Source organism: Delphinus delphis, chromosome 9 (assembly GCF_949987515.2).
Source record: "Delphinus delphis chromosome 9, mDelDel1.2, whole genome shotgun sequence".
Lineage (NCBI taxonomy): Eukaryota > Metazoa > Chordata > Mammalia > Artiodactyla > Delphinidae > Delphinus > Delphinus delphis.
In genome coordinates, this window is record NC_082691.1 from 57,920,473 (window position 1) to 57,946,074 (window position 25,602).

At 39.7% G+C, this 25,602-nt stretch overlaps 2 protein-coding genes across 9 annotated transcripts in view; one reads left to right on the plus strand and one right to left on the minus strand.

The window, feature by feature from the left end:
• NFE2L3 (NFE2 like bZIP transcription factor 3) overlaps window positions 1-10,326 on the plus strand; it is a 30,921-nt gene extending 20,595 nt beyond the window's left edge. Inside the window, exons 2-4 of the mRNA XM_060020629.1 lie at window positions 3,143-3,307; window positions 8,184-8,267; window positions 8,953-10,326. Of these exons, the coding sequence (XP_059876612.1) occupies window positions 3,143-3,307; window positions 8,184-8,267; window positions 8,953-10,209 (1,506 nt within the window). The 3' untranslated portion in view covers window positions 10,210-10,326. The remainder of the gene's footprint in view (window positions 1-3,142; window positions 3,308-8,183; window positions 8,268-8,952) is intronic.
• An 11-nt stretch (window positions 10,327-10,337) lies between these two features.
• Window positions 10,338-25,177, minus strand: HNRNPA2B1 (heterogeneous nuclear ribonucleoprotein A2/B1). 8 transcript variants are annotated; one of them, XR_009520626.1, is made up of 13 exons: window positions 24,796-25,177; window positions 21,990-22,025; window positions 21,782-21,892; window positions 21,468-21,614; window positions 20,940-21,150; window positions 20,686-20,787; window positions 20,531-20,611; window positions 19,762-19,824; window positions 18,379-18,498; window positions 18,008-18,130; window positions 17,254-17,336; window positions 15,805-15,877; window positions 10,338-15,188 (listed from the first exon to the last, which is right to left on the minus strand). XR_009520626.1 is itself a non-coding variant. In XM_060020631.1 (12 exons), exons 1-11 carry the CDS (start codon window positions 24,799-24,801, stop codon window positions 17,275-17,277), a joined length of 1,062 nt encoding a protein of 353 aa, XP_059876614.1. In that variant the 5' UTR covers window positions 24,802-25,177; the 3' UTR covers window positions 10,338-15,188; window positions 17,254-17,274. The 8 variants fall into 8 exon arrangements, 6 of the variants coding, with proteins under 6 accessions (XP_059876614.1, XP_059876613.1, XP_059876616.1 ...); XR_009520625.1 differs by having other exon boundaries at window positions 15,742-15,877; XM_060020631.1 differs by lacking the exon at window positions 15,805-15,877.
• Between the last annotated feature and the right edge of the window lie 425 nt (window positions 25,178-25,602).

Below are 25,602 nucleotides of genomic sequence, written 5' to 3' on the forward strand. Positions count from 1 at the left end.
GTTTTGGAAGAGCATCAATCAGTTATTTTGTAAAGTGGCTCCCAATTTTGATTTATCTGATGTTTCCTCATTACATTGAGATGATGAATACTACAGACGTGGTATTGTATCCTTCATATCGTATCAGGAGGCATCTTGGTTTATCGCCATATTGTGATGATAGATTTGACCACTTGGTTTAGATGGTGTTTGCCAGGTTTCTCCTAAAGTGTTATCTTTTTCTTTGTGTTTAAAAAGTAATCTGTGGAGTGACGCTTTGAGACTGTTTATCTTATTTTCATCAAATTTTTATTCCCTAATTTTAGCGTTCATTTATGATTTTTTTTTTTAATTTATTTTTTGGCTGCGTTGGGCCTTTGTTGCTGCGCGCCAGCTTTTCTCTCTAGCTGTAGTGAGCGGGGGCTGCTACTGTTCATTGTGGTGCGTGGGCTTCTTATTCTGCAGTGGCTTCTCTTGTTGTGGAGCATGGGCTCTAGGCATGTTGGCTTCAGCAGTTGCGGTGCATGGGGACACTAGTTGCGGTGTGCAGGCTTTAGGGTGTGCGGGCTTCAGTAGTTGTGGCTCACGGGCTCTAGAGCGCAGGCTCAGTAGTTGTGGCGCACAGTCTTAGTTGTTCCGTGGCATGTGGGATCTTCCTAGACCAGGGCTCGAACCCGTGTCCCCTGCATTGGCAGGCGGATTCTTTACCACTGTGCCACCAGGCAAGTCCTTTAACTGCTTCTTGCCATGTGATTTGTAGTCGTACAGAATTTCTCTACCTTCCGTTCTCCTCTTCCCGAGTTTTTAGGCAGGCCCATCTTACATACGTTTGTTACCAAACTCTCATACACTCTAAAAGTTTGATCAGTTTCCTTATGGGCTTGATCTAGTTGTGTATTAGCCACCTGTTCCCTCTGTTATTGTTTATTTATATATTGTTAAAGATAACATTCTTATGTTTGCAAGTTCATGTGTGTCTCCACATGTGTTAACTCATATATTACAGATTAAGAGGACCCTGCTTCATGGCTCTAAAATAGATCATGTGAATTAGAGATAAGCAGCTCCAGTGCCCACCAACAGCAAATTTATTTGTAAACAAAGTTAGCTGCCTCAGGAATCTAGAATTTTGAGTTAGATTTTCTTAAGGTTTAACAAAAGAAACCTTCCCTTGGCAAAAGACTGAGGTTAAAGAGTGGTGACCAGTCTACCTTTTCCTTTCTTCCCTGAATTTAGATAGGAATCAGTGTTTTAATTGCAGGAAAGAGCAAGACTGTGGTATCTCACCCATCAGAAATCAGATCCCTACCAAAGTCTTAGGGTGTTGTGTTTGGGAGTTCATCTATTCAACAGCTGTTACTAAGGGTCTACTGTGTGTCAGGCTCAGGGGTAGGCAGTGGGCATACAGCAAGAACCAAGCAGACAGAGTCCCTGCCCTCAGGGAATTTGCATACTAGTCGGATAGACAACAAATATATCAGCTGGTGCTAAATGCTATGGGAAAAAAAATAAAGCAAGATAAAAGAGACTGATATTAATGGGAGGGGTGTGCTTTTTTATAGAGTACTTAGGAAAGAAAAGTGAGATGGTGATATTTGAATAGGGACCTGAAGGAAGGGGGGCCGGGGCGCTGGGAGGGGTAGAGATGGGGGGAGGTGAGCAGAGGGAGCACCTTACAAGCAGCAGGAACGGGGAAATGGGGGAGGAAGTTGAGAGAGTGCTTGCTGTGCCTGAGGCTGAGCGTTGGGGCATTTGCCATGTTTATATGGTGAAGATGAAGAATCAGCAAAGGAGAAGTAGTCGGTGAGACAGGAGAGTAGAGAGAGAAGGTACTTGGATGCCAGGTGAAGAACCTGTTTCCAGAAAAAGGGAGTAAACTCAGTGAAATGTTGCTGATGGGTCAAATAGGTGGAAGACGGAGAACTGTAGCCTTGCGGGACTCTGATATGCTGCTTCAGTGGAGGGGTGGAGACAAACCCTCACTGAAATAGGTTCAAGAGAGAATGCAGAGTCCGGATGACTCTTTAGAGGATTTTGCTCTCCGGAGGAGCAGAAAAATGGGATGGGATCTAAAGAGTAATGTGGGACCAAGGGAGGAACTTTTCAAGATGGGAGGTGTTAGTGTGTTAGTAGGCTGATGGGAATTAGCTGATAGACAAGAAACAACTTGACGCAGAAAAGAGGATAGGGCAGCAGAAGCAATGTTCTTGAGCACACGAGCTCCTTGTGATCAAGTACTTGAACGGAGAGATCATTTGAGGCAGGAAGACTAGCATCCACAGTGTCAAGAGGGAGGCTGAGTTTGTTGTATAGTTTGGTACAGTGAACAGAGAAGCAAGTAAAACCAAGTGGGCCACCAGCACATCAACTTCCTTTTCTGCTCTTGCTTTGATTTCTCTCCTTGTTTCTGGCATCTGTGGATTTCCATTTCTTTGACCTTCACTTTTTTGTTTTTAAGATGAACATTTCTGTGGTTTAGAGTGGGGGGCAGTGGTGCTGTCCTTGAGTTATTAGTCCAGTGTGTTTTGTTGCTGGAAGAAATTAAAAATAGATCCTTTGAAAGGATTTAAGAGGCCTTGATGTTATGTTATAGGGGAAACATTATACAGAGAACTTTTAATATAATTGAAAGTATCAGAATATACAGTATATGCTAAATGATAACTATTTGAATGTTCAGAAAAATTCTCTTGCCTTTTGTCTCCTCAGTTAAAGGTGGAAGGACTCATCTGCGTAAATAAGCATAGTTGAAAATATCAGAGATGCTAGTTTAAGCTTTATTGTTAAACTTTATTTTTTCAAAATAAAAATATATTTACTTTTCCTGATTGTAAAAGAAATACATGTTTGTTGTAAAATATTCAAACAGTACAGAAATGTATAAAGTGAAGTCAGCTCTTCTAACCCACCCTGAAGTCCAGGGGCTTTATAAATGCATATAATTTTAATTATCCAGATCAGAACAGCCTGTCTCACAGTGAGTTCTTAAAAAGGACAGGACACAAAACTGACCTTTGTTTCAGAATTAAATGTTTGATAATGTAGCTTTTGACTTGTGGGTTTTCCTGATCACTGAGCAGTTAAGTACACAACGGTTTTAAAGATCTGACTTAATTGATGAAACGCGGATTTGTACTTAGCACATTTTGGGGTCCTTTTATAGGAGAATGAGGTACTAAGAGCTGTGGATCACAGTTCCCAGCATGAGGAAAATGAGCAAAGAGCATCAACCCAGAGGGAGAAATCACTACAGCAGAAGAATGAAGAAAATAAAGTAGCAGATAAACCTGCCTGGGAGGCAGAAAAGACCTCTGAACCTAGAAACGAGGTAAGCAAGTTAGAATATCCTGGCCGTACCATTTTGGCTTTAAGGTAGATTTTACGGCTTTTGATAGTTTGTGTTGAGAATGAATTTTGTGTATGTGTGCCTTACCGTTAAGTAAACCTGATATATGAAAATACATGTTTTTTTTAAACTGTGGATGTGCTTATTTGGTTGACGAAGGAATCAGTCCACAGAACATTGTATCTGGTTAAACTCACAGACCCCATCCAGAAACTTGCTAGCAGGTTTTGCTGTGTTTGCAAGGGATAAAGAGATGGCTGGCATCCTGAACCCAGGAATCCTCAACCAACCAACCAACCATTTGCAGAAGCAGCCAGGTTGGCCCCTGCAGGCATATCACCCTCAGTCAGCTGGGACTCGGGCGCAAGTCCTCACTTAGTCTCCTGGTATGCCATGCTGAAGGGGCAGTCCAGGAGCCCACTTTGCATCTTTGACCAGGCCGAGTAGGATAACCTCCTTGGCTCCTCTCTATGACCACACTCATCAGCAGTGAAAAGGGTGTGTAGAAAGATTAACTCCAGAAGCTAGGCTGAAGGGAGGGATTCTTCCTGTAGCCTGTGCTTCCTCCCTCCTTTCACCTGGAACATAATTCTGCTCAGCCCTGCTGAGGTCCTAGCCCACAAGCCTGGCAAACAAATGCTCCAGACGGGTCTGGAGGTTCCACAGACCTTTAGCCACTTGACACTTCCCCTGGCACCCTTGCAGGTTTTTCTTGCCCTGATGGGTCTCTCTCAGCCCTGAACTGCCCCAGGTGGCATTTGGGCCATGCCTTGGCCCTTCTCAGACAGCCCACCATCATTGTAGCCTTATTACCTATGTAACATCACACCGAACATCACATGATTGACAGTGGAGTCAGAAAACAGCTCTGCTCCCTTTGCCCACCCACCACGCCCCCACCCCCTCCAGCCTGTTCTAAGCTGTTCTAGGGAACTAGTTCTTCCCCTACACGCTGGGTGAAACCTGGGACAGACCCTGTGACTTCCAGATAATCAGACAAAAATTTTTGTGTCATCCCAGTGCAGCAGTTGATAAATATAGCCAGTGTTAATTCTCAAAAACTGAACTGAAATTTAGTTTTTCCCCTCCTATCCCTGCTGCAGCCTCAAAGCCTGGCTGAGTGGAAAGGGGTGTGTGTGGCCAGCTTCTCTTTTTCCCCCGTTTTTCCTCCCTTGCTTGTACAGCCAGCCGTCTTGGAGCTGAGGGTGTGATGGGTGGTAGGAGCTTAGGAAAGGTGTTCCTTGACTGGTGCCAGCCTGAAACTGTTTTCCCTGGACTGTAGGATGTTATTTAAAACTGCTTCTCTGTTGGATGGGCTCTTTCACTTCACAGGTTCTTTGGAGACCCCACCGCCCAGCTGGGAGTCCTTCACCTGCCCTTCTCTTCACAAGGACACATACACCTCCACCTCCAGGTGGCCTCTCAACCACGTGCTGGTCCTGGAAACCTGCACCTCACCTCCTTTATCAGTCCAATCACTTCTCTAACAAGCCCTTGCTTGGCCTCTTGCCCTCATTTTTCAGGCAAGCTCTGGATGCATATCTGCTGTGTTCCCTAAACACACCATGTTTCTATGTGGTTTCTAAGTCCCTTTTTGCTAGTCTCACAGTGGGGAGCTCACCCCAAGGAACCCTCCCATTTTCACTTTACCTCTCAGGCTGTTTTATGACCTACAGCTGAGGATCCCATTGCGGCCTGGCATTTCACTGTGAAATGCAGGTGTTTCCATCTGCCTCTGCTCTTACCCACTGTTGTTCTCCCCAGGCCTTGTGTTTTCCTTGTAATTCATGTACCTTCCTGTGGCTTTACCACCTGCTTATACACACACATCAGTGCCAGTGAACACTGAAAGAACCATATTTGTTTTGAAGGAGACATTTCAGCTCACTTTCCTGAATGCCTCCCAAGTTATCTTTTTTGAGGCAAAAGATGTTTTTTTTACCAGTCTCTTTACCACTTCACTGTGTATAGATTTATGCTCTCGGTTCATTTTTCTCTTGGGTATGTCTTTGCAATTACACCCCTTCACCAGACTTCCCAGAAAAATAGCAACTGTGTTCTCTAGAATTACCTATAGTAACTAAGGTAGTTACTATCACTGCTAGGTAACAGGCACTCGTTAAATAACAATGAAGAGATAGATGAAGTAGGGAGCTTTCCTCAGAATTTAAAATTTGACTTGAGACAAACATCAATTTGAACAAAACCTTCTAGAAACACATCACTTAGAACATGACATGACAATTACACACATTTCTTGTAGAAGCGTCTAACAACGCGTCTGCTCTCTTACTGAGATATGTTACTTAGGAGGGAGTTGTCTGTGACCAAAGTGAATCACTAGCATTTGAAAATACCTAGGATGACTGACATAATTCACTCTTTAACAGTAAGTTCTTTCTAGCCCCATTGCAAGCCTGGACTTGGCTAGCTGTTAATGAAGTAAAATACACAGTATATATAGGAATATATATATACTGCTCTGAAGATACTTTCCTCTCACTAAAGACAAGTTGAATTTATATATTGCTTCATCTTTTAAAAGGTATAAACTCCTAGTGATCTCTGTTCAAAATGCAGTGAATTCTTGACGAAAAATAGAACTGTTTGTATTTTATGTGAAGATTTAGGAAGGAGGATGACTGCAAACAGAATGCTGTCCATAGTTAAAGCCCTCAAGTAGAAGGCATCAGCCCGTGAGATTCTGAAGAGAAGTGAATGAGATTTTTTTTAAGAGGTGAAGGCAGGTTTAAGGGAAACACAAAGGAAGAGGGAGGCCCCCCCATGGACTAGCAGTTACCTGAAGCCAACACAGCCAATACCACCCTCAAGAGCAGAAAGGAACCTGGGGAGAAATACAGCTCGATGAGGTGTCTAAGGGACTCTGTCACACCTTGCACCCTCCCATCTCTTGCCTCTGTCTCCTGTGGATCACCCAGGGGGCTAGCTCCTCAGACCTCTATCTCCAGGGGCACTGAAGAGGAAAACAGGTATCTAAATAAAACACATCTTTGACTAGCTAAGGATAAGTCCATAATTCATTTTAAGCAGAATGATCTTCATACATCATATTCTGCATATTAAGGGTTTCGGGTTTCTTTTCTACAAAGTGTTATTTACCTACAGTTAAGGTTTGTTTTTGCAGGAATGCAGATTTGTGGTGGTGTTGTTATTCATTCTCACACTTGTGACCATCAGGCAGATTTTGGTCAATGGCTAGCCAGGACTGATGAATCAGGTTTATGAAATTTCTTAACTAGGAATCATTTTAAATAATCCAACTGGTGAAGAAGTCTGCTACCCACTAAGAATGTGTCATTTGCCAGTTAAAGAAGAACAAGAAATCTTATTATTCACCAGTTTACCTTAAGTAAGTCCTATAGCATCCATAGAAATAGAAGCCTTGAAAACATGGCTTCATAGAACCCAAGGTATTTTGCAGACAGAGAAACCCCTAAAGTAAAAAGTTGGGGATGGGAGTTACACACAGCACAAGTCAGGAGTTTGAACTTGCTAACATGTAAAGACATCCCTTTGACACATCAGATGCACAAATCCTGGATAAGACAGAATGGATAGTATCTGCAAATGTATAAGTGAACTCAAAAGCAAGACACAGAACTCTACAGATACAAGCAGCAAAGAGGGAACTCAAATCCAGAATTTAAGACAATCAGGCACCCAAGGCTGAACTGTATCCAGATGCCATGACAGAGGCTGGAGTTGGAGAGTTCCCTGCTTTAAAGCTCAATGTTTAAAGCCTTTTCTGGTTCAGGAAATGAGGAATAGAACAATCCTAGCCACCAGCGAGGAGACAGAGCAAGGAAGCTGTCCATCCAACCTTTAGAAATCAGAACACTAAATGGTGTGGATTCCGACTACCATCACCATTAGGAATCCTGAGTCAAGAAAAGGTCTAGAAAATGATACAAAAACTGGTCCTTGCAGAGGAAAGTATAAAACCTAGTTCATACTAACCCTTGGTATGTGTCATTGCTATAGAAACTGTTCTCAAAGACAAGCTCACCTTTACATAAAGAAAGAAAAAAGTGATAGAATATGAAAATCTAAATTATTTCTAATAGGAGTCCCAGGAGAGGCAGGGAAGTATGAAGGAGAAGCAGTATTCAGAGTTTATGGCAGAATATATCCAAAATTAAAATGATCTTATGTCTCAGATTAGAGGAATACAGAGTCCCAAGCAGAGTAAGTAAGTTAAATCCCAGACATATCACAGTGAAATGGCAGGGCAACAAAGACTAAGAAAAAAATCTTTAAAACTACCCAAGGGAAAAAAAGATTAGCTGTTGTAAAATGACAGACCGATAGCATATTAGTAATAAATGCCATAAGACAGGGCTGAGGGAAAACATTAAGCGTGAGAGATAAACTATCACTTAAGCATGAAGGCAAAATAATTCCAGGTTACAAAGACTAAAGAGTTCCTGGAGCCACTCTAGAGAACTATCAAAGTAATTATTTCAACAAACTTAAACCCTTAAGGCAGGAGACAAAGCAATAACAAGTTGATAGAATTTTGGTAACTCTAAATATCTTGTAATCAATTTGGAAAGTTGGCTGGAGAGGGACAAATAAGGTGGAACTAAGATATAAGCTAAAGACATAAGATGAAGAACGGTTAGGGCAAGAATGGAGAAGTCATCAAGTTAAAAGGTTGTTTACAGCAGGATGTTAAAATACTGAGTACTAAAAAAGGAATAGAACGTAAAAATTTAAAACTAGAGATAAAAATCCAGCATGGATATAACACCTGGTTACCCTTTCCAGATTAAGCCTAAAAGCCCGAGTCAACCACTTCAGTCTTAATTTAAGTGAACGATGCACCTTCTTTTTCTAGATACATCGAAATGGAACAGACACAGTTTTCTCTCTGGAAGACTTATTTCAGTTGCTTTCATCACAGCCTGAAAATCCACTGGAGGTAATGGGAATCTTGGCTTTTATCCTTGCAGGAAAAATATCTGCAGTGACCTCTCTCTGTGAATAAACACAACCTTATTACCTAGGATACACAGCAGTTTAAACTAATACTTAGATAACGGTTTCTAGTGCATTATTTAAGCACAGACTTAAGATTTACTTCTTATAGAAACACTTCTTTGGAGAATTAGCCAAATATGTATAGTTCCCCCTTCCAAATAATCACAAAGATATAATCAAATTCATAAAATCCATATTGAATCAAAACGGCAGTACACAACTTGACAAACTAAGGCACACCTTAGTTTTTCTGGCAGCATTACACTTTATGCTGGTCCAATTTGCTTTTAGATACCTCTCTCCCTGCAGTTAAGACTGTTTCACTAGTAAGGTATTAGAATTTTTGAACAACAAGACCTGCTTTCACATTAACATAAATCTTTCTAATTTCTCATGATGTTCAAAGAACAGGTCTTTCCTGACATAGCATATTCTCACCTGGGCTCACATCATGTATTCTATTGCCTGCATTATTTAACTAAGGGAAGTTATTCGTAGCCAACAGCATATCCTTACTTACATAGAGGAATTAACACGAGAAGAACAAGTACTGTATTAGGTACTAGAACTGCTACTAAAATAGTTTTATGTTATTTATAGTGCTCTTTTTTCCTTTCCTTTTTCAGGGCATCTCACTGGGAGACAGTCCTCTCCCAGGAAGTATCAATGATGGCATGAATTCTCCTACACATTATAATGCAAATTATAGCCAGGCTGTAAGTCACGATGTAAATCTCCATGAGGCCATGTTGTTGTGTCCTGACAATACATTTAGAAGGGATCCAGTAGCAAGGACTTCACAGCCACAAGAACTATTTCTGCAGTTAAATTCTCCTCTTACCAATCCTGAACAGACCCTTTCTGGAACTAATTTGACAGGATTTCTTCCATTTGACAATCAGGTGAGGGACCTAACAAACCAAGACCTTCTGTATGACCTTGATGTAAACATATTTGATGAGATAAATTTAATGTCTTTGGCCACAGAAGAAGGTTTTGATCCAATGGAAATTTCTCAGCTTTTTGAAGAACCAGATTCTGATTCTGGGCTTTCCTTAAACTCAAGCCACAATAGCACTTCTGTCACCAAGTCTAACTCCTCGCACTCTATATGTGAAGGTGCTTCACTTTCTAGTAGTGAATCTCTTTCCCACCGTGACTTAGAAGGAGCTGTAGGAGGCTACTACCCAGAGCCCACTAAACTTTGTCACATGGATCACAGAAGTGATTCTCATTTTCATGGGGACTTTGCATTTCAACCTGTATTACATAACCACACTTACCACTTACAGCCAAGTGCACTAGAATCCACTTATGAATCTTTTTCATGGCCTGGCAAGTCACAGAAAATAAGGCGTGGGTACCTCAGTGACACAGACAGAAACTTAAGCCGTGATGAACGGCGTGCTAAAGCTCTGCACATCCCTTTTTCTGTGGATGAAATTGTCCAGATGCCTGTAGATTCTTTCAACAGCATGCTAAGCAGGTACTATCTGACAGATTTTCAAGTGTCGCTCATCCGTGATATTAGACGAAGAGGGAAGAATAAAGTTGCTGCTCAGAACTGCCGTAGGCGCAAACTGGATGTAATTTTGAATCTGGAAGATGACGTATGTAACTTGCAAGCAAAGAAGGAAACCCTTAAGAGAGAGCGATCCCAGTGTCACAAAGCTATAAATATAATGAAACAGAAACTGCACGATCTCTATCATGATGTTTTTAGTAGGTTAAGAGATGATGAAGGTAGGCCAGTCAATCCAAACCAGTATGCTCTTCAGTGCAGCCGTGATGGAAGTGTTTTGATTGTACCCAAGGAATTGGTGACCCCAGGCCAAAAAAAGGAAAACCAAAAAGGAAAACGAAAAAGTGAGAGAAGAAATTGAAGATGGATTCCATCCATACGCATAAAGTCGTAATGTTCAGAAACTGATCAAAAACCATTGAATCTGCTTCGAAGTTTAGCTCAAGTGTTATCTACTGCTACTTGAATCACTCAGTTAAGGCTAATCACTCAGTTAAGGCTACATTTTGAAGCTTATATGGACCAGTTTAGGACTTCAATATCAGACTTGGGGGCCTGTTTCATGAACTAATGTAGAAATAGGGTGACGTGATGGTCCCTTCAAAGAGAGCAAACACATTTCAAAACATGTTTTTATGATTTAAAATATTTTCATTTAGAGTTTTCAAGAACTGTTTTAGCTTAATTGATGAAAACTTATGTTGCTTTTTCTGTGGAAATAAATTTTGTATTTGATTTTATAAAGTACTAACTTTCCCCTTTTATACAGAAATTCTAAGCAAACTTCTCTTCCAAAATACCCACATTTAAAAACACAGGTGAATATCTAGCAAATCAGGCAGCAGTGTTAAATTTTAAAAACTACACAAATTGATCAGACTCAAGTCAAACCGAATATAGTCAACACTGAACTGACAAGTGAAATCCCACCCCCCCTTAGACCTAACACATAAAACATGACATGAAATAGACCAAGCTCTACACCAGGATGCCCAAACAAAACAAACTGAAGCTTTAAAATATTACTGCATTAGGCTTTAACACCTGAAGACAAAGAGCCTCCCTGCCTCCCATAACTAGAGTTGCCTGCATATACAAAAATAGGACTAATTCCCTGACAGTAAAAGCCAGCCTGTAGGGATAGCTCCACATCTAGAACACTGACAGCTCACACCAAAAAAAACCCTATTTAATCAAGAATGTACAGGAGGCCCTACAAGAACTCAGACCACCACTAAGGGATGATAAGCACAGACTTTGTAAAGAAATGAAAATACTGAAGCAAAATGAAAGATATTCAGAGGCAAAAAGACAGCCATTTGATAAAAAGGACAATAGGAATGGCACTTGAAATGAAACCTCAAGAATTTTCTGAAGACAACTGCCCTGTCACGGTTTGAGAACATTAACATGAATAGTCTAATATCAAAATTAGAATCAAGGTTGTCAGATGTTTTCTGCGGTTATAACTGCCCCAAAACGTAAATGTCACAAGTCAAAGTTATTTTGGGTTACAGAAATGCAGGGTGTGGGTTTTTATAGTAAACCTTTATACTTTAAATTGGAGCTAGCAATTTGTTCCAAGCCCCACGTAGTAGCAAAATGCTTCTAGATGCAAGTTTTGCTCTTCTGACCAGTTTTGTGCAATAACCACTTTTTCAATGGTGACAGGCTGGCTTTTTGCAAGGGAGCCCACCTCAGATATCTTAGCTTCTTAAATACAGAGCTTCAAGGCACATTCTTTCAAGTCTACATACAATGTAAAATGCCACAACCAATTATAAGTTTTGAAACTGCAGGTATCCCAATTTGCTCAATTTCAGTGCTTGCTCTTGTCAGGCTCAGCATTCTCCCCAATCCCTGAAAATATCCAGAACATCAAACGGGCAAAAAAGAGGCGCACAGCAGAGACAGCTGGGATTCAAAACATTCGCAGCAACTGAAAATTTAAGATCCATGAGGTATTTGGTGCACTAGTGACCAAAGGTCAACGAATGCAGCTTTCACCAGCCAGTTTCATCTCATTTGCCATAGTCTAGTTTCTGGACAGTCCCTTTGAACAAATACCACACTGCTTTCCATCACTGATGTCAGCAGTGAAATTTTCACACCACTATTTTAGCCTAAGCTCCCTACTTACAGATTAAGATACACCAAGATTGAATATTCTGCTAGTTCAGTAGTCTTCAAAAAAAAAAAAGCCAGGTTTTATCAGTTGAAAGGAATAGGTGGAATGTTGAGAAATTTTGATTCTCAAGCTTTTATAAACAGATCAAAATGTCAAGTTCTAATGGAAGCCATATGCATTTTAATTTTACTGACTGTTGAACAGCTGTTAGCTATCTGACCCATTCCTTAAATAGTGAAATCACTCTTCAGCTAATCTGAACAAGACATGGATAAACAGTCAAGACTTACTTGAATTGAGAAACAGTTCCATCAATCAAGGTTAGAGGGATGATAAACTTAAGTTCCCAAGTGTCTCTAAGTATTTGTTTGGGGGTTTAAATACAGACTGTAGCCGCAAAAGGACCCACAGAACTAGGTAAGATCAGCAGTGTTTACACCTGTAAATCTGGTAGTCTGTATAACTGGCCTTCGGCCTCTTTGAAGCATGTTTTTTGCTAGGCATCATTTTCCCTCCTGATTTCAGTGGACTGGCCCAAACTTACATTTTTTGCTACTCCCAACATAAAAGCAGTCTTACCTTCCTTACCTATAGAAAATACTGTTATTCCTGAAATCATCCCTATCAGTTGAGAATTAAAAGTGAAATCTGGTTCCGACAGGCTCTCAGCATCTCATTTGTCCTTTTCCTATTAAAACCTTATTTACTTTTCGTAGCTAACAACCGGCCATGATGAAATCGTCACAGGGAAATAGAACTATTGCGTGTAATCTTCAAGCAACGTGTGCTCAGTATGATTTGGGTATCTGGGTTCCATTTCTAGGCTGGCTCCAGTTCAGCACTGACCTTTAGAATACAGGAGCAGTTAAGAAGTCAGCCCAGCTGCCAGAACAACAAAGTGAACAAAGTCATCCTATGGAGTACATATTAGTGCTTAATAATTTAAATATTTTTCACTTAAATAGTTTAGTTGCAGTAATAGCAGAGCAGCATTAGAATCATTGGGTAGGGGGACTTCCCTGGTGGCGCAGTGGTTGAGAGTCCGCCTGCCGATGCAGGGGACACGGGTTCGTGCCCCGGTCCGGGAAGATCCCACATGCTGCGGAGCGGCTGGGGCCGTGAGCCATGGCCGCTGAGCCTGCGCGTCTGGAGCCTCCGGAGCCTGTGCTCCGCAACGGGAGAGGCTGCAACAGTGAGAGGCCCGCGTACCGCCAAAAAAAAAAAAATCATTGGGTATACCACCTGAGAATATTTGTTCCGAACTTTAGACTGATTTAAAATATAACTAAGCCACAATGTACACACGCACTTTGGGTATACTGAGATTAGTGATGTTTTCTACCTTCTGCAAAGGCACCACATATCCATACGTTTGAACTAGTAATTGTCATTACTAAGGAACCAAGACACGATTCTTTTAAAGCCTCCCTTAATTGCCTCAGTACTTTTAAATATTAAAAATCACTTCAGACCAACTTTAACATACTCATGCACTTAATCGCAATACTGAAAACCACACAGAAGATCCAATTTCAAAAGCTTTTACCAAAGAGGAAAACACTCCAGGTATGGGAGCCATCCCCCAAGATGGCTCCCAATATCGTGCTTTTTGGTCGTCATGTGAGTAAAACCCTCCCCTCCCACACTGTGATCACACGATAACTTACAAAAACAGTGGTTGTATTTTGAAGATTCTTTTGTTGCTTCACTATGGGTAAAGGAAATAGCCAGTACCAACCTTCAGTCCTGTCAGCAGGCCATTTTGGATTCAAATATTCCAGCCCAAGTCATGTTTTCCCTGACTTACACACAACCCTAAGTTTCAGCTAGAAATCGCACAGCTAAGCTGTTTCCAAACTGCTGACCTACAAAAACAGTGAGGTGAAAATTTTAAGTTCTCTAAAATATTTCCTTTTAGAACAAAACCGTCCTTAAATCTCAATTTCTAAAAGAAAATTAGCAGCTCAACACACACAACATATACACACACAAAATACTCAACATTACCTATTGCATGTTTCAATAAACTATGTCATTTCGCCCCGTCAATACGTAATACAGATGTCTTCCCCTATTTGTGCTAGTGTTAAATGCTGGGTATTTTAGGGTTGTATTATACCAACTTGATTTATCTTCAGAAGTTAACTTCTTTGAAGAGCTAGACATTTTTAAGACATTAAGAATTATTTTTTCCTAGTAAATCCACAGCCAAATGTAAACAAATTTATAGCTGACAATGGACGCAAAGCTCATCTTCCGTTAGCCATCATTAGTTTGACTTACCTGTGAGATACCTCATATCAAAACCAAAAGAGATAGTTAGAACAAGTCAACTTTACTTTGTCCCCTACTATTTTTCTGGTTTTTCATCATTTCAGGTGAACATCCAAGTAAGAAACTCACTGCTTGCTATTAAATTTTATCCACCATGTTTAACCCTTCAAGACAACCACCTGATACTAAGTGTATAACGAAACAGAGCTAATTCACATTTGAGAGAAACTAATGACAGATTTTGTCTCAGTGCCTTTTGCATAGCCACTTAAACTTGGTTGGACCACTTTAGCTGGTTAGAATCTGTAATGACTTTTAAAACACCACCAGCAATGTTAAACATACAAGGCAAAGCCAGAAATCTGTAGCATTATTCAAACGCTGAATATACAGTGTATAAAGAATGGCATTTTATTAGGGACAGCCAATAATGTCCACAGTGCTTTTCTCGTTTGTCTATCCATATTGAAAGGAAAATGGCAATATGCATTGCTTTGTGAAACTGCTTTAGAAATCTAGTGGATGGCAATCCTTTAGACAACTTAATGTTCATAGAACAAGATTCACATTTTATGTGTAAACATTACACCAAGTATTTGAATACAAAAGTATTTATTTTAATAAACTTTATATTTAAAATAGAATTTTAATCTGTCTACTCACAAAACCTAATTCAAAACACGATACATTTCTCTCTCTAGCTGAACTGATGTTACTCTGTTACAAACAATACTCAATTTGTAATTGTTTTATATTAAGAACCTGTACTAAATGAAGTCTGTTATTTTATCAGAAAACATTTCCCTTTAATCTTAAAGAGTGCTTTTTAAAATGAAGGCACCAACAAGAACTACTTTCAGATGGTACAGAATTTCTTATTTCTTGAAGATTCTGTGGTTGACCACTTCTTCATTAGTTACCTGCAGCAAGACACCTTCCTGCCAAAGGAAAAAAAAAGTATCTGAAGAAGTTTATCATGTTTGTCCAAAGAACCTAAATAATTTCAGTGGTGGTCTTAGGATCAAAGAAGACTCACAGGTGCATACAGTAGAATATGCCCTGATTATCACATTCCTGAAAAGGCAATAAAGCCAGGCAATCAATCTCTGATGACATCTAAGAAATGAAACTTCAGCAGCCAACCTACGTCTCTCCTATAGGTTAGGGATTGGGAAAGAATTACCACATTTAAACCTAAGTATTTAGAATTGGATATATACAAGATTTATAATGTAGACACTTTTATTCATAAATATAAATTATCTGAAAGTAGATTTAACCATCTTGCCCTACCTTCTCCTTAGCCTGATCCTGATAAGCATGTAAAGCTAGAACCGTATCAAAATAACAGAAGAACAAAACGTCTTTATTTTTAATAAAAAAAAATCCCTAGTTCACTCAAAACGCTTGATCCAAGAAATGTGAATACACAAGGGTGTAACGATGGGAAATTTCATGATTCATTCAACTTGCAGCCTAACTTTTACCTACCATTTCACTACCAACACCACTGAAGGAACCAAGAAAAGCTTTATTAATGATCACTTGGCTTGCCTCAGCTGTTGAAATGAAGCACTTTACAGTCTTTGTGGCAGCAGAATATACGTGTCCATGGTTCATATCAATGCTAAAATTCCAGCAGGGAAAAAAATGATATGTTAAGCACCTGAATCTTCATAGAGGGGGAGGGGGATGGGAAAGAAGGAAAAAAAGGGGGAAAAAAACAACCAAAATAATTTAAGTAAATGACAGATTGGAAAACAGGGTTTATAAAATTATTCTCTTGAGTTTATAAATTGTTAAACTCAATTTATAGCTATGTTAAACTACATGAGAACCACTATACTGAAAGACCATTAAAGAGTATTAGTTTATCTTTTGGGGAGGAAAATTAAGAAAGGAAAAGTAAATGAGATCTTACCTAAAGAAGTTTAACTGAAGCTTAGAACTATTTTGCTCTACACCCTCAGCTTTCGTTGGCATCCTTATAAACTACTGTAGTTAAAGCTTTGTAGAAACAGCACAGTTTCTTAAGACTGGCTGAACTTAGTAGCCGTCAAGAGTTCTCTTGTACTAGACCTGTATCCCTGAAGAGTACCTCGCTGGGGTTATTTCCTTTCCTTGCATTGAAGAAGCAGCATCTAAAAGATCTAAAAAGGTGTTTCTCCTTGCAGAGATATCCCTTAAGTTATCTAGATAATTTAATCCTGATGAATTGCAGACAACACACTTGTATCTGACCAGCATTTATCTTACACAAATATAACAACAGCTTTGCAATGGACCTTAATTATACTACCCACTCCTTAACTTATTTAAAATAAAAAGTCTATAATTACACAATTTCCTTTAGAATTATTTTATTAAATCATAAATGTACAACAGCTTCTTAACTCTACACACGCACTTAAATTTTTTTTAAAGGAAAAACGTTATGTCTTATTACACCATGATCCTGGCTAATAGCTTTTCAAAACTTTGAGAAAAATCTTAAAAAAGGTTTCACATGTCACCTGAAACTTACAAATTTAACATTATCAAAGAAGGAATGCTTCTACACTCTTACAAAGACCACTAGAAAGAAACAACAATTAAAAAGCTAAGAAACTGTCTCAAAGGCATTTTTTTTTTTTTTTTACAATCCTTCCTCCACAGTAAGGTAATGTTATTAAATAATCCAATCCATTCACAAAATGGCTCTCTGCATCTGCTCTGGTGTCTTCTGCCATATCACTGCATATTTATGCATGACTGAGATAAGAGTTTCCTTAACATTGTTATTTCGATAACCTGAAGCTGTTCTGTTACCTCTGGGCTCTCATCCTCTCCTATTTATACAGTGAAGCCTGTTTCAACAGAAGTAAAGAGTAAAAAAAAAATAGGTTATGAAATTATCCATCTAACCAGATTTTAAGGAAAGATAACATGATCCTAAAAAGCTTTTAACTCCTGGCAGCTAGGTCTCCCAAGACATTAATAACGTGAAACTTAAAAGCTACTTACCCATGGTAAATAGGAAGAAGCTCAATATCGGCTTCTCCCTCCATAACCCCCACTTCCTCCACTGCCTCCTGGACCATAGTTTCCTAGAATTATTAGAACAAGAGAAAGCAAACTTATTTTGATTTCCCAAGTTCTACAGTTGATTTTATTTTACAGCCATACACTCCCTAAAACATGCAGATCAGAGACCATACTTGTTTCTAGTTAGCATCATTAACTCAAGATTAAATTATCCAGATTCACAGATTTTTCAATTTTTTCCTTTAAACTTGAAAACATTTTACTACTGCTTCTCCTTTAGAGGGCTCTCTTCCATGATCATTTAAATGATTTTTTAAGAAAGTATACCCAGCATAAACATAAGGAATCTATTTCTGTCCCACTAACAACTCTCAATGATGATTTGAACGAAAAGTTCAGATTTACTAAATTAGCTTTCTAAGAGTCATACAAAATTTACACCACTTGCAATATGCTCAGCAATTTTATCTGGCTTTTTCTTAATCAGCCAAAGCCACTGAAAACATCTAATCCACTTCACTAACCCCGAAATATTTTATATCACTGAACATCCCACCACAACAATCCCCCCCCAGTGATGTTACATTTTTCTTTTCCCAAAAATTTACTCTCAATAACACTGTATTTGATGGGAAGTGTTACCCAAGCATAAATAAACTTGAAAGTTATCTTTCTTCAAAGTCATGGAACACTTAATATTTTCATCACAAATTTGAAAAATCTAATAAATTACCTCCACCATATGGTCCTCCCATGTTTCTGCTACCACCAAAGTTTCCACTCTTCATTGGACCGTAGTTAGAAGGTTGCTGGTTATAATTTCCAAAATCATTATAATTTCCACTTCCATAATTTCCTGTAAAAAATTTGGAAATTTCTGTACAATAAACCCCGTAACACAACCAAATATTAAAACCAGTGGTACATGCTAAGTACTTAAAATTCCCACAGAAACAAATCAGAATAAATGCAAAACACCTATCTACAATTCTACATTTTTTTAAAAAGACAACCATCAACAACAATGAAATGAAAAATCTCACGTGTTGAAAATCATTAATTCCAATCCAAATTCCCACATAAAGATGCAGGTGAATTTATTACCTCCTCCATAGTTGTCATAACCACCTCCGTAGCCCCCACCCTGGTTGCCATATCCAGGTCCTCCACCACCATATCCTCCTCTTCCTCCTCCATAACCAGGGCTACCTCCAAAATTGCCACCTATTATAAAATAAGCCTTTAAGTAATTACTTAATATTTTCAATGCCATTTGAACACCCACTTCCAGCTTTCCAAAACACGTATTTTTTAAGTAAGATATTCGTTCTACAAAATCTCTAAAATCCTCAAGGGCAGATTCTAATATCCATCCTTGGTAAACGGTTGGGGGTGGGGAGTGCCTACCCACTAACAACTGGATAAAACCTTTAGAAACAAATACCTGTAATGCCACAGGTCTCCCCTAAAACTAAAGACACATCATGGATTCTCTGGAAGGTATCCTGAAATCCTATTTATGTTTTGTGTAAGGTTGTAGGTGGGGTGGGGCAGACAAGATGTGTAGACTAATGGAACAAAGTAGAAGTACCACATCTTCCTGCTGGTCCAAAAGATTATGTTCCCAACTCATGTTTCCTTGTGAATTACCATGTCTCTTAAATAAAATGCCCACCACCCTTCTCCTGAGTAGAAATGGGGGGGAGGACCAGAAATTAGCAAACTTGCACATGTAATTAAACTTAAACTGGTATTCTCAGATTGCTTGCAATAAGTACAAAAACTCATCTTTCTCAAACCAAATCAATATTTGGATTTCAAAGCAATATTGGAAATAGTGAGATTTATGTGACTCCTAAGTCATGCCTAATGAGATCAAAACCAGAAATAAGGCCTATTATTTTAGATCAGTTTTAAATGTCTTGTTCCTTTCTATTAAGACATTTGTCAGCAAGTATCACTCTTTTCTGTACTTCAACAAAACATACCACTTGATAAATTTAACAGTGGCTCACCACCTTAGCTAGACACAGAAGCACACTTGTGTATGTTTTGGAAAAGTTCCTTCGGGGACTTTTGGAACATTATCCTCCTGGACTCATCTTGGTAAGAGCTAAGACAACACAGGGCTCTTATATACATTCCCCTTACATGTTGATCTTGCTCGTAACCACTTTTCTATACTTTTTCAGGAAAACAGTATACAAAATATCACATCTATCTCCAATTCTCTTGCTTGAAAAACAACAGGACAGCTTTAAACAGCATTTTTAAATTCTCATTTAATATCTACCCAATTGATTTTGCAAAAGTACAAACACCTACAAACCATATTTTTCCTTTTATAATTTACAACAAGATGCAAAACAGAACCATTATCACCTAATCCCTTTACAAAAGATAAAACATTAAGAAAAATTTCATGTATACACTCAAAAACGGACAACACAGTGTGATTAAACCTCAAGACGCGTAGAAGAAACTGACCTCCAGGTCCTCCTCCATACCCATTATAGCCATCCCCAAATCCACGACCACTTCCATATCCATCTGTTATGGGCAGGAAAAAGAAGATTATTTTCCTGTGGTTCATGCCACTCAATTCCTTACCCTCCCTTCCTCCACGTTATCTATTAGTATCTATGAATAAGAATTATTAGGAACCCATTCCCCTTAAGCTGTACACTGGTGTTACTGTATATTTTATGCTGTATTTTAGTGTTAAAAATACACTAAAGTATGATTCCATTTCATCATCAGGATAACTGCCTGATTTGGGGCTTGCACTTGGCAAACCTCCACTTAAGATATTCATTTATGAAAAGAAATGACAATGGACAGGGGCAGTATTTCTGTTGGCACCCCACTACTTTAATTCAGATTAACCTACATATAAAGCCCAAAGCAAAAAACAAAGACACAGACCTCTTCAAACCTACACATATAAGCCTCTACAGTATTTCCACCGACTATTCAGGAATACCTCATAAATTTAAGATGGCTGCACTATCTTAACTTTTCCAGAAACTGAAAACCATAAAGGATCTATGCAATTATTTGCCCTTGACTATAACTACAGGACTTTTAAAATGTTACCTCTTGCCTAGCCAAATCAGAATATCCCATCAGGACAGAACCTACATTAGACCTTAAGAATAACTTTTTAAAAATCAGGCTGGATTTCCTAGATTCTAATTAAAACTCACTCATAGTTTTCAAGCACATTCACCCTTCTAAACTTAGAAGACGGACTTACCAGATCCTCCTCTGAAGTTACTTCCTGGTCCTGGTCCAAAATTTCCACCACCACCACGAGAATCTCCAAAACCAAAGTTGCCTACAATAAATACCCTGGTTAGTAACAAACACTTATACAAATAAATCTTAAGAAAAAAATGGAATTGAAGTTACCTCCTCTTCCACTTCTAGAACTTTGGACTTCCTGCATTTCTTGTCTAGATAAAGCCTTCCTTACTTCTGCATTATGACCATTGATAGTATGGTATTTCTGCACTGGAATGAAAAGTTCAGAGTCCATTAAGTCAGCATCCTATAATATTAGCCAAGTTACAAGTTAAACTTTACTTTAACAAAGTTTTAGGTGTTAACATACTCAAAACTTAAAATGTGAAAAAGCCACACCCCTAGCACTTATGGACACTTACACACAATCTTATCCACAGGATCATGGTCATCAAAAGTAACAAACCCAAAGCCTCTTTTCTTTCCAGACTGCCTATCGGTAATTATCTCAATGGTATCAATTTTTCCATATTCCTCAAAGTAATCTCTAAGATGATGTTCCTCAGTATCTTCTTTAATTCCACCTACAAACAGCTTCTTCACAGTTACATGAGCCCCTGGCTTTCCAGATTCCTGAAACAGAAAAAATCATCCTGACTGAAGAAACCACAAACATAAACAAAGGCACACTATCTGAGTAACACACATGGCTTCTACCCTATGACCAAATACTAAGGCAACTTATGAATAAGAACCTAATCTTTGAAATAACTTAAGTCTAGGAAATTATAAGTACAGAAACCCAACGAAGCTCTATTAAAGAAACAAAAACACCTTGAGCTAAATACAGATAACTTTGTTCTTTCAAAAATCACTTTCTAATCTTGAGCAAGAACAAAATGGAATTTTCCTCAAAACTGTTTGAACAAACAAGTTATGTATTTGCTCACCTCTCTTGCAACAGCACGTTTTGGCTCAACCACTCTCCCATCAATTGAATGAGGTCTTGCAGCCATGGCAGCATCAACCTCAGCCATGGATGAAAAAGTTACAAAACCAAATCCTCTTGATCTTTTGCTTGCAGGATCCCTCATTACCTTTAAATCCAAAGGAGTGATGTTACCATTTAATCTCATCACTTACAGCATTTTAAAATAATAAATATGAATTTTAAAGTGATTTTCTCCATGATTCACTCATTTTAAACAGAGAAACCCAACACTTGAAGGACTACTATCCCTAAGCACTTCCACACTTAACGTACCACACAATCTGTAAGTTTTCCCCATTGCTCGTAGTAGTTCCTCAAACTTTCTTCTGTAGTTTCAAAGCTCAAGCCACCAATAAAGAGTTTACGGAATTGTTCCTTTTCTCTCTGCAAAGGAAAACATCATTTCAATTTTTATTTACATTTTCTCTTTGTATGCAGGAAATTAAATTCTTAAATATGAGGTGACCTGCTGGCAGAGTACCTTTTTCCTCTCCAAAGGAACAGTTTCTAAAGTTTTCTGGGGGGGAAAAAAAAAACTTACATCAAATTTAAACCATATGTTAAACTGCATTAGTTGTGTTACACCAAAAAAATTGCCTCAGCTGAACTACACAAGTTTCAAAATCATTAACGCTTGATCTAAATTTACTTCACATTAAATTATTTTAAACAAATCTAGCATAACTTAGTTTAAAAAAAACTTTCTGAAGAAAAAGGAGCAAATCTACTCCCTGGTGACTGAAAAGTTAAGATTCTTATCAAAATCTGCATTCAATCCTATAACCCAGAACAGAGAACTTTTAAATATTCCGTTTAAATATAAATTTTTAAAATATAAAAATTGTTGCTTTTTTATAACCAAGAGTTGCCATTTATTTCAGGATTCAGTTATTTGAAAAGTGAGTTTCTCTTCGTTGCTCCCTCTGGTGGTGATTCTAATGCAAAGCAATTTTCAAAAACCTAGTATTGTTCTCTCCCCATATACCAACTCTCCATTACATAAAATTTTAAGCGTTCAATGTAGGTACCAAAATATCCGTAAAATTTACCTCTCTTCTGACCAAGGCAGAATAACTTTCATAATTAACGGTGTCTAAAACTTAATAAAGTTTTAACATAGCTAGTTTTTGACATGTAGACAACACAAACAATCTGAACCGTTACTGAGCTTAAAAGCTGAAACATAGTTAAGACACTGTGATCATCTCACTTTTCAAAGCCATAAAAATATTTAAATGACCACTGTGACTATCCCGTAGCTACAAAGCACTACAATTTACACTTCACCATGTTGAACTTAGTGGTCTTCTGGCAAATTACACAGCATAAACAACTTTCACATGTGAAAAGAAAAAGAGCCTGGGCTGAAAACTCAATCCTTACAAACCAGCAAGCAAATAAGTTGCATTAACAGCTCTGTATTTGGGGCTATGAGTTAAAGCAGGCTGGGTCATTGTTTTCAGTTGACTAGATTAAAAAACTAAGAATATTCAGAAACGAAAGTTAGTCACAATGTCCGTGACCAACTGTTATCAAACAGCATTACAACTTTCAACCCATAGTTCTATGAAGTTCCTCTCTCCATGCATGACATTCTCCCAACAGCTCAGAAAATACAGCGATAAGCAATTCAGTTTTTTCCCTATATAGTTAACTTTTCAGGATTCTGAAAATTTTGAAAACAAATTATCAAACTAGCTCCTGAGACACTTAAAAAACAATTATAGAAGTTACTTAGCATACTGATATTTGGACTCTTAAGCAAATTTTATTTACTCCAAATATTGTCAGTTAATAGGCCTTTTAAAACCCAAATAAATTAAATAGATTAAAAAATACATCTACAACAACTTTTACAAATCACTAACAAAGGCAAAAACTCATTACTTACCTCATTTTCCAAACTTACCCGCTGTCCACTATCGATTACAAACAAAGTTATTTTATAAGCGTGCTTAGGGTCAAGGAAAATACCCAGGTAGACCCCCTTCGCTTGAGACCTTATGCTTATCAATGTAATCATCAACCATGATTGCAAACATAAACGAGAAAAGCAAGTGACAAAGTTCAAAAACATAGCGGCCCAGCCTAAAAGTTTTGTATATAGCAATACACGCATTGAAGGACTGAACCATGTTTTAACCAGAGTACAACTATAAAGTCATTTTTATTTCATTTTCATCATGATTTCTAACTTATCACTAATAAATACCTGTGGTCTTGCCCAGTAAAGATTAAATTTCCCAGTAAAAATAATATTTAAAATACAAATACTACGTTTCAAAGAGAATCCTTCAGGAAAATAAAGGATTCTGAACCAAATACCGCCCCCCACAGACCTCCTTCCCCCACGGCCTCCCACACAGTCGGTAGTAAGCTGATGGCTCTAAATCTGATTCTTCATTTCTTAAGTTTCCTACGATTCAACTGCCTTTTTAGTTACCGCAGACCCAGATAAAACCGTTACTCAAATAAACAAGGGCTGGAAAACAAAATGTGGTCTTCATACTACCGCTCGCCTTAAACCGGGCCCGACACCCTATACGGTTTTACCTCCTAAGCCTTGCGAACCCGCCCTGGAGAACGCCGCCCCCTCCCCCCGCCCTTCGGTGCGGCTCCTGAACGCAATGGCGCCATTTCATCGAGGGGAAGGGAGCGAGCCTCTAATGAGGTGCGCAAGACTTTAAAGACCCGAGCTCACAAGACACTAGGAGTCCACCTCGAAACGGCATGAAAACAGTCCGAGAAAAAAAAAATAGTTAACCAGTTCTAGTCTTTGTTAAAAGAGTCAAACTAGTTGAACTTAGAGAGTTAAAAGGAAAACACTGCGAGGAAGGAGAGAAATGAAAATGGCGGCCGCCAAATCCGGTTCCCGGGAGGGGGGAGGGGAAGCTCCGCAGTCCCGCTCGCGAGGACCCGAGGCCCGCCGAAACGCTCAAGCGCGGAGACGCCGGGGCCCCCAAACCAGCGTGCTGTAAAAAGGGAGTAAGAATTCCTGCCTCCGCGCCCCATTTTCACTAAAGTGGGGCTGCGTCCGCCATGTGGAAGCTCCCCATCCCCCACCCCCAGCAAAGGGAAATGGCGCCGGGAGACTGAGGGTGGGGAAAGCGCTGTACAATCAGGCCTCCACTAACGACCCCGCTTCAAAAACATCCTGAGACCAGCCGCTTCTGAAGTGGCCCAATTTCGCTGCCGCTCTCCCACGGAGGCGGATGGCCGACTTCCAATGAGGCGCCAACGGCCTCGCCATGCCCTTTCCAACAACTCATTGATTTCAAACCCGTTACCTCCATCGCGGACTCAGTCGCTTCAGCCCGATTTCCCGCAGCCGAGCGAGATGAGAGAGATCTCCGCGGACGAACACGAACCGGACTCGTCCTGGCGCTGTAGTGAGAACTGCCGCTGGTCGAGAAACAACACCGCTAGGAGCACCTCCACTCTGGACCCGGCGCTGCTGCTACTGCCGCTAGAGCCGCTGCCGCCGCTTTTCTAGAACCTTCCCCCCGACTAACGCGTCCTCCCCTACGTCAGGCCGTTGCGTAAACGCCCTAACCGCCGCCAATGGCGGGAACGCTCTACGACCTCCTTGCGCCAACTACGTGCCCCTCCCCCTTGCGGCCAGTAGTGGTGCTTGACGTCAGTTGCGTAAAAGGGCTCTGTGAATTGTGGAAGGCTCGAGTTCTGCGTATTTGACTCTCGGAACTGGGTCCAGCCCCCGCCTTAGCGCAGGGCAGGTGAGAAACGGTCGCGCATTTTGAAATTAACGCTGTTGGGAGGAGCTTAATCTTCAGCCCAGAGGTCCAGCCCCCTCAACCCCGGAGGTGGTCTTTATAGCAACACTTTGATAATCTCCCCCCACCCTCGTCTTAAAAAAAACCTAGTAGCCTTCTCTACTGCCTTTTCCCTCCCCCACCCTTCCTCCTCTGCGCGGAGGACCGACTCGGCCCCTTCCGGAAACACCCGAAGCGGCTTCTAGTCAAAAAATTACACTTCACGCTCCACCAACCCAACCCTGTCCAACGCTTTTGGGGTCGACCTCGCGGGTAGTCGAAAGGGGCGCTCGTTTTTATTTCCCGATTTCCCCACCCCGCCAC

Excerpts from the sequence above, each read along its gene's own strand:
- HNRNPA2B1 (XM_060020631.1), bottom strand. Across the intron at positions 20,788-20,939 it reads TCCTGTGGATAAGATTGTGT|TGCAGAAATACCATACTATC; the intron begins GTAAGTGTCCAT and ends TTTTCATTCCAG. Across the intron at positions 20,612-20,685 it reads TTCTAGAAGTGGAAGAGGAG|GCAACTTTGGTTTTGGAGAT; the intron begins GTAACTTCAATT and ends TATTTATTGTAG.